Below are 7,853 nucleotides of genomic sequence, written 5' to 3' on the forward strand. Positions count from 1 at the left end.
TTTAATCAATAAAAAGATAAAACAGTATATAAAATTAATAAATTTTGTATTGAAATTATAAAACGATATTTATTTTGAAACGAAAATTTTACTACGACAACTAAATTAAAATAGACTAGAGCTTGACCCGTGCGACCGCACGGATGTTTATGTAACGATTTATGTATATCATATATTTTTTTACTGCATCGTGTTATATATATATATATTTATTAAATGTGAGTTGGAACAGTTATGTAACTATACAAAAACGATTAGATGTAAATATATATATATATATATATTAATATACTATGTTAGATCAAATTTATATTGACATTTCTTTCATATTTAATTATATGATTGAAATGTATTATTAGTATATTATGTGTTTGGGTCAAACTAAAAATGAATTACAACTATTCTAAAAGCCTAATTGGACGGGATATAAATTGATCCGCCTATTTTAACTAAAATCATGGAAATAAAGTTAATTTTATGTTTAAAATATAAAGCTGATATTGCTGGAATATTTCTTTTTTTATTAAAAATAATTGATGATAATTTTCCAAAATATTTCTAATAAGGAAGTTTAAAACATAAATGAATCACGTATAATATATATGCATAATATTTTATTGGTAAGTTATAGTAATAAGCATTAATTTTGTTTATATATGGTAATGTATATGTATTATAAGACCAAAAGCGTGGAAACTAGCTTTTAAATTATTTTTTATAGTTTAGGTTGTTTTTAATATTTGTTTCAATAATTTGTTAATATAGGTGTATTTTAAAGTTGATTTAATTACATTTAACTCATATTTATTTAAGGAAAACATATTAATCTAACTGAAAAAGATAAACATTAAAATAAGAAATTCAATTTAATTTTCAGTGGCATGGAAGTGTAATTAAATTTAAAAATTAAAAGATATTTTTAAAAGATAATTCTCTTTTAATAATATAGATGGAGTAATGTCATTTGGACATGATCGACTAAATCGAAAAGTTCGTTGTCTACTACAATAAATACACAAATAGACATCAAAAATAATTGGTAAATGGAGAGCCCATGGCATTGGCAGCCGTTGGATGTCGCATTCTTATGAAACGTTGTTTTCGAAATTCTTATTCTTCCGCTGTATTATATGCAGTTATATAATCAAACCGATGTGATATAGATACTTGTTTGCTCGAAAGAAATAAAATATTTGCAAACTTAAAGTTTCTTCATGACCTTTGTCCGGTGCGCCTATAGTACAAAACATCGTTGTTGTTCGGTAATGTTTCAAATCTCGCGAGGCTATAGGTTAATCTAAATTTTCCAAACTCAGAACTAATATTGAAAGTTAGAAATAATTTTTTTAATGAGAAATATTTACTAATTCACATGTATGATGTCCGAACGTAATATTTATTTTAGATATCTACAATTGTGGGTTAACTCACTTAAAACATTTACACCAAAAAAAACTCACTTAAAACAGTTTTTTTTAAAAAAAAAAATTAAAGAGACAAAACAACTCGAACTGATAGATGATCAAAATCTTATTGATAAAACCATGTAAATGTCTCTACTAGACTCTCTCTAACAAAAGCGATTTTCTAGGGTTTCACCTCGGCTCCGGCGATCGGCCATCTCGTGCGACGCCGGAAACGTTTATCTTCCTCCCTTCCTCATCTATCCTTTGCTCTTCTACCTCACCTCTCTGTCGAATCTGATATGTATGGTGCCCTGGTGGAAGCCTCGCCGTTGAATCCCTCTCTCGGCTCCGGAGCGAGCAAGGTCCAGCGACCCGTCGTCTCCTCTGGTGTCTCAACGAGGTGTCGCAGGGGTTAAGGGAGTTTGAGTCAGCTTTTAGGGTTAGTTTGTTTTCATTTTTATAAAATTTGATATATTATATATGTAACTATTTATTATATAATAATAAAATTTATTATAACATTTTATTCTTGAACATGGAAAAATCATGATATGAAAATCAGAAACATACAGTAGCATGAAATCACTTTGCATATCAGAAACATACAGTTGTGTAAGGCGAGAAAACCTTAGTTCTCTTTTTAAGCAACCCGAGTTTTAGAATTGTTTAATATGAACCAAAAACATACTCACTTAACAATCTGCCATAACCTTTTTCTTCTTCCGCCGTAAGGTTTTGTTTAACCTTATATAGGACTCAATCATATCACAATGGAAGGTTGATTGTATTTGTTTACAAATTATCTTTTTTTGAAAAATATAACTCTTCGTATAAACTGTACTATAGAACTTAATTGTAATTCATAATAAAATAACTATATATAATTAAGTTTGCAGACACACATACACATACATGGATATATAACTATTAACAAATCAGAAAGATTAACATTAATATTATACACCAAAAGTAATGTAGATTTAAATCATTATGCACCTGCTGAAACACATTGATGGTCATATTAGGAATTTAGGATATTCATCGATTGAGATACGTGAATTATACCACTGAATATCTAAAATCCTTTTGAGGTTCGCTCGAGCATTTCCCTACTGCAAAGCTTTCGTTCTCCATTCCTCCATATACTGCTTCCAGCACAATTAAACCCGTTCTCTCAGTTTAGTCTTCTTCAACTCTATGCTCCCTTCTTAAGCACGGAGATTTATTCGGTTGGTCAGCCTTCAGCTTCACTTCTCTTAGTTTTATTTTCATTTTGTCAGCTGCTAAGCCGTTTTTGTTACGGTGCGAGCATGAACCACTGAATCTTCTGTACTTTATAGCTTCTTGTAATATCCTCCTCGCTGTTTTCTTTTCACGTTGAACTCTGCGATCCTTCTCTGATCTCTTTTGTTCGAGAAGCTACTGGTCACGTCTCTCACACCTCGGCTCATCCATGTTCACCTGAATTCTTGGCGTCTGATTTTGGAAATGAAAAGAAAAGATTTAACGAAACCAAAATGGACATATATGGCTTCTCACTCTCAGTTTTTAGATAAAAGGGCCAGTTCCTCTCATAAAATTTCCTTGCTGATACACTCACCCAATCCGGAGCTCTAGTCTACAGAATCACAATTTGAAGAAGAAAGTTAAATTAAAATTAGAAGAAGAAAAAAGTTAACGACTTTCTTCTGTTGCTAGGTTTCATGGCTTCTGCTTGGTTGCATCCCAAAATCTGAAGAAAGTTAAATCAAAGCATACTGCGTTAGAACTTAGGTTTGTCTACCTATCTTGTTGCTGGAGTCTCAACTCTGTTCGATGGCATGAGTCTGAAGACCAGTTTCGCCTGGAATAACATCTTTAAAGAAAACAGCTTAACAGCTTCGGGGATGTTTGCAGTAGATTTTGCAGATTGTCAGCAATTGATGTAGTGTGATTTGTGGTCCTATGGAATAGGCCAGGACGTGTGTATGTTATATATTTGTAGGAAGGTTAACTGAAGGGTTCGTTGCCAATGTTACTGAAATTAAGAAATTTTTAAGAATCCAATTTCAGGAGGAGTGACGTTAGGCCAGAGCTTCTTAACGGCTGTCCTTAGGGCTTCTGGTGGGGTAGAGGAGTTGGGCCGTCAACGCTTCTCCAGAAGGGTATTTGGGCCACCGCATGGGCTTTAATAATAAACTCTTAAAGTTTCCGTGGACTCAGAAGGTTTTTCGAAACGAAAAGAATGGTTTTGTGTGGCGCAAAACGCTTCTCTCTCCAGGGTGACGTGGCAGCAGAAGAAAGTAGAATACTCTACTTTATTATTATAGATAGAGGAGTTGGACCGTCAACGCTTCTCCAGAAGGGTATTTGGGCCACCGCATGGACCTTAATAATAAACTCTTAAAGTTTCCGTGGAGCTCAGAATGTTTTTCGAAACGAAAAGAATGGTTTTGTGTGGCGCAAAACGCTTCTCTCTCCAGGGTGACGTGACAGCAGAAGAAAGTAGAATACTCTACTTTATTGTTATAGATAGATAGATATAGATAGATAGATAGTTTCTGGAAAAAAATATTTTTAGACAACATCAAAAGCTTTCCTTTGGTGTATTCTGCAACTCGAATCTATGGAAGTTTTCTTGGAGGACATTGTTTCTTTCTGATAAAATTTGTTTTGAATATTCGAGTGTCATTACTCTTTTACGATAGTCACCAAAAATTCTCATCTCCATGATAATAACACGCCACGGTGATTGTTTCCAAAATAAAGTAGTGAAAATGATTTCTCCACCACTTAATTTTAAAAACATCAATTTATTGTCATCGATCATGGTTTCTAAATCCATGTCGAAGATTACAACATCAGATTGGAAGAAAAATAAATTAATTTCCAATCCTTTGTAAAGAAATCTCTCTCACACTGGAGAGAAGAAAAAGCTACTGTCACTTTTTTCTCCAAAATAATTTCATAGATCCACAGCTCTATAGTTCGGTCAAAAGGCTCAGAGGACAAGTACTTTTAGCCGTGGCTTTACAAAAATGGCTAACTCAAAGCAAAGCCAACCAAGAGCCTAAAATAGATAGAGGAGATGAAGCATAACGCTAGTTCATTGGGTTACCGAAATCATACTTGATTTGAAAACCGCTAGTTCTCAAAAGAAAGAATCATCCCAAAAGTTCTGTTTAGATCAACGCAAGATAATGGATGGAGGCTCAGAAGAAAAAAACTGTTCCAATTTTTTTTTTTTTAACTTAAGTTGCATGCTACTAGGCGCTTGCTTTGTTACGCATTGTGGGTTTGTGGCTAGCTCAGTCCCATAAAAGTGGAATGGGTTGGCTTATCTAATAGGTGTGGGCAATTTAAGTTATACACTACAGGAAGTCTCCGAACGTAAACATGGGATTTAGATTAAAAACACGTATACTATTAAACTCAACTGGAACGCGGTTGGTCGACGTCGTAAGCAGTGCTGTGTTTGTCCCATCCACGTACCAAAAGAGGTCACGAGCTCATGAATTTTGAAACGATCATCAAGCTATTTTTTTAATCTTTTTACTGGCATCACCCTAAGTCAAGCACACATCTCTTCATGTTTTTGTTTCAGTCCAGTTATATTTATCAGTAGAATAGTTTATATTTCTTTTGAAAGTCTGCATCAAACTGAACCAAAAAAAGAAAAACAAATACATAATGAATCGAAATAAGCTTATTAAAAGCTTTTATGCTATGGCTCGCACTTACTTCCGAAGTCGAATCTAATAAATGTGGACTTCAATTGTTGCTCGGTATCCCTGAAGGCACTCTAAAGTTTTGTTGGGGCGGTTAGATGATTGAAGCTCTAGGAGCTCATGCTCTACGCTACCAGTGGTTGCTCGAGGCTCGAGCTGCAGCGACTAGGATGGCAAAGCTGCGTGTGGATATAAATCAATCATTTGGAGCAGCACTGTGGACAAGCCAAATTCTATCAAACCGTGGTCTCATAGGTTATCAAAGGCTACCTTCCCATGCGACAATGCTTCTTGTGTTAAGTTTCGACTATGTCCAAGCTAATAAACTTTTTTGTTAAATATGGTAGTGACCGAAGTTCCAGTTGGGTTTGCTTCTTCTTCCTCTCTAGTGTTGTTTTAGATTTATATTTTTTCATTCTGCTATTTTTGTTCTATATAACTTCTGTCACAAAAAAAATTGGTATAGAATTTATCATTTAAACAAAAAATAACTTATTAAAAGGTGTAATTATAGCAAATGAATAAAAAATTTGTTATTTCTTTTAACTCACGATAAACTTCATGATTTTTTTTTTGGGTAAAATGTTAAGATTTATACCATTTTAGAATTTTTAACAATGTTGCAAGCAACTTATTACACACGAAAGAAACAACAACTCAACTCAAAAGATTAACAACACAAGAACAAAATAACACCACAGTCACTAGTTAACTCAAGGAGGCCGGTAGATGGAGAGATAGAATTGGAGGGGTGATTGAGCAGGTGGAAGAGCCTTGATAGAGAGAAGGCGATCCCGAAGAAGACGGTCCAAGACGTGATGGATGATGCGTGGTGGAGTATAGACCGCTGTGAAGATACGAGCATTCTTCTCTTTCCATAACAGGTAGATAGAGGCCTGAAATATGAGCTTGATTAGGCAGATGGCATTGGCATTAGACTGCCGAGACAGTTGGAGAATCCATGATGCTGCTGAATGCAAATCATTAGGCGGGTTGGGCCAGATTTGAGAAGCAAAAGCTTGTCATAGAGTAGAAGAGTATTCACACTCAAAGAAGAAATGGTGATGTGTTTCACTGCTGGTAGAACAGAGTACACATACTGAATGTACGTACATACCCCAACGACGTAGCCTATCTCTTGTTGGCATCCTCCTCAATAAAGCTAACCAAGCCATAAATGAGTTCCTAGGGATATACTCTTTGAACCAAACCACCTTATGCCAATAGACAGTAGGAGAGGGTATACAGAGGTACTCCCACGTGACCTTAGAACAGAAAACCGGTCCGAAAGTCCCATCTGATTTACGCCAAAGAAATTGATCTGAACCATGAGAAGCATTTGGCGGTTGTATGGTAGTTATCTCAGCCTGAATCATACGGATTTGATCCGAACGAGCAGGAGGCAAAAACCAGGACCCTTGACGTGTGGCATCAATTACTTTAGCTCCCTTTCTAACTCTCATTGCTCTCGGGCCTCCTTGTCCTGCAAATTCAAGTAACGGTCCAATACTGGTGCAATTATCGAACCAGAAAGCAGCATTCTCTCCATTTCCAATATGGCAGTACATATACTCTTTGCATAGAAGGCTTTAGGGAGAACAAAAACTGCACTCCAGAAGTTAACAAGTCCATAGATTTGAGATGCTATAAGCATGATCTTTCCTGCAAAAGATAGGTATTTGACTGTCCAAGAAGTTAACTTGCCGGTAATTTTGTCAATGAGAGGCTGCAGAGTTGCAAGAGAAAGGCGGCGTCCTGGCTTCAGTGGGAGACCCAGATACCTTGTTGGGAATGTGCCAAGCTTGAATCCAGATAGATCACTCAGTACCGATGCTTCAATATCAACATAACCACCAAAAAATATTTCTGATTTGGCTGGATTCATCTCGAGACCACTTATCCTCTTGAAGTCATCCATTACCGAAAATATACCCGACAAGGAGTGTCTTGTTCCATTAGAAAACACTAACAAAATCATCAGCAAACAAACCCAGATACCTTGTTGGGAATGTACCAAGCTTGAATCCAGATAGATCACTCAGTACTGATGCTTCAATATCAGCATAACCACAAAAAAATATTTCTGATTTGGCTGGATTCATTTCGAGACCACTTATCCTCTTGAAGTCATCCATTACCGAAAATATACCCGTCAAGGAGTGTCTTGTTCCATTAGAAAACACCAACAAATCATCAGCAAACAACAAATGTGTAATCAACGGGTCCTCACATTTCGGGTGCAACCTGATTTTACCATCTTCAACCGCCTTTTCTAAGATTTTAGATAGGACTTCCATCACCATAATGAAAAAGTACCGAGAGATACCATCACCTTGTCGTAGGCCCTTTTTTCCTCTGAAAAAACCCGCAAACTCTCCATTTATGGACAGAGTATCAAGGTGAAGTGATACACTCTTTAACCCAAGTTCTGAACAGAGGAGAAAAATTCTGAGCTTCCATCACTTTTATCACAAAGTCCCAGCAAACCACATCGAATGCCTTCCTTATATCAACTTTAAGCATTGAGCTCCTCTGGCACGTAGCCTTTGTGTAATCTCTTATGAGCTCAGACGAGAGTAGCACATTTTCTCTTAGACTTCTTTCTTTTAGGAACGCCGCCTGGTTGATGCTTATACACTCCTGCAGCAAAGGCTTAAGACGATTTGTAATAATTTTCGAGATTACCTTATAGATGATATTGCAGCAACTGATAGGTCTGAAATCTCGAAGATGGCAAGCT

The 7,853-nt window shown here is 35.9% G+C and overlaps 1 protein-coding gene across 1 annotated transcript; it reads right to left on the reverse strand.

The window, feature by feature from the left end:
- Positions 1–5,826: 5,826 nt before the first annotated feature.
- Positions 5,827–7,248, reverse strand: LOC125576696. The gene is made up of 4 exons (XM_048737264.1): positions 7,112–7,248; positions 6,895–7,059; positions 6,231–6,700; positions 5,827–6,131 (listed from the first exon to the last, which is right to left on the reverse strand). The coding sequence occupies exons 1-4, from the start codon at positions 7,246–7,248 to the stop codon at positions 5,827–5,829; spliced, it is 1,077 nt and encodes a 358-aa protein (XP_048593221.1).
- Positions 7,249–7,853: the final 605 nt, after the last annotated feature.

This window comes from Brassica napus, chromosome A7, assembly GCF_020379485.1.
Source record: "Brassica napus cultivar Da-Ae chromosome A7, Da-Ae, whole genome shotgun sequence".
In the NCBI taxonomy this organism is placed as follows: Eukaryota; Viridiplantae; Streptophyta; class Magnoliopsida; order Brassicales; family Brassicaceae; genus Brassica; species Brassica napus.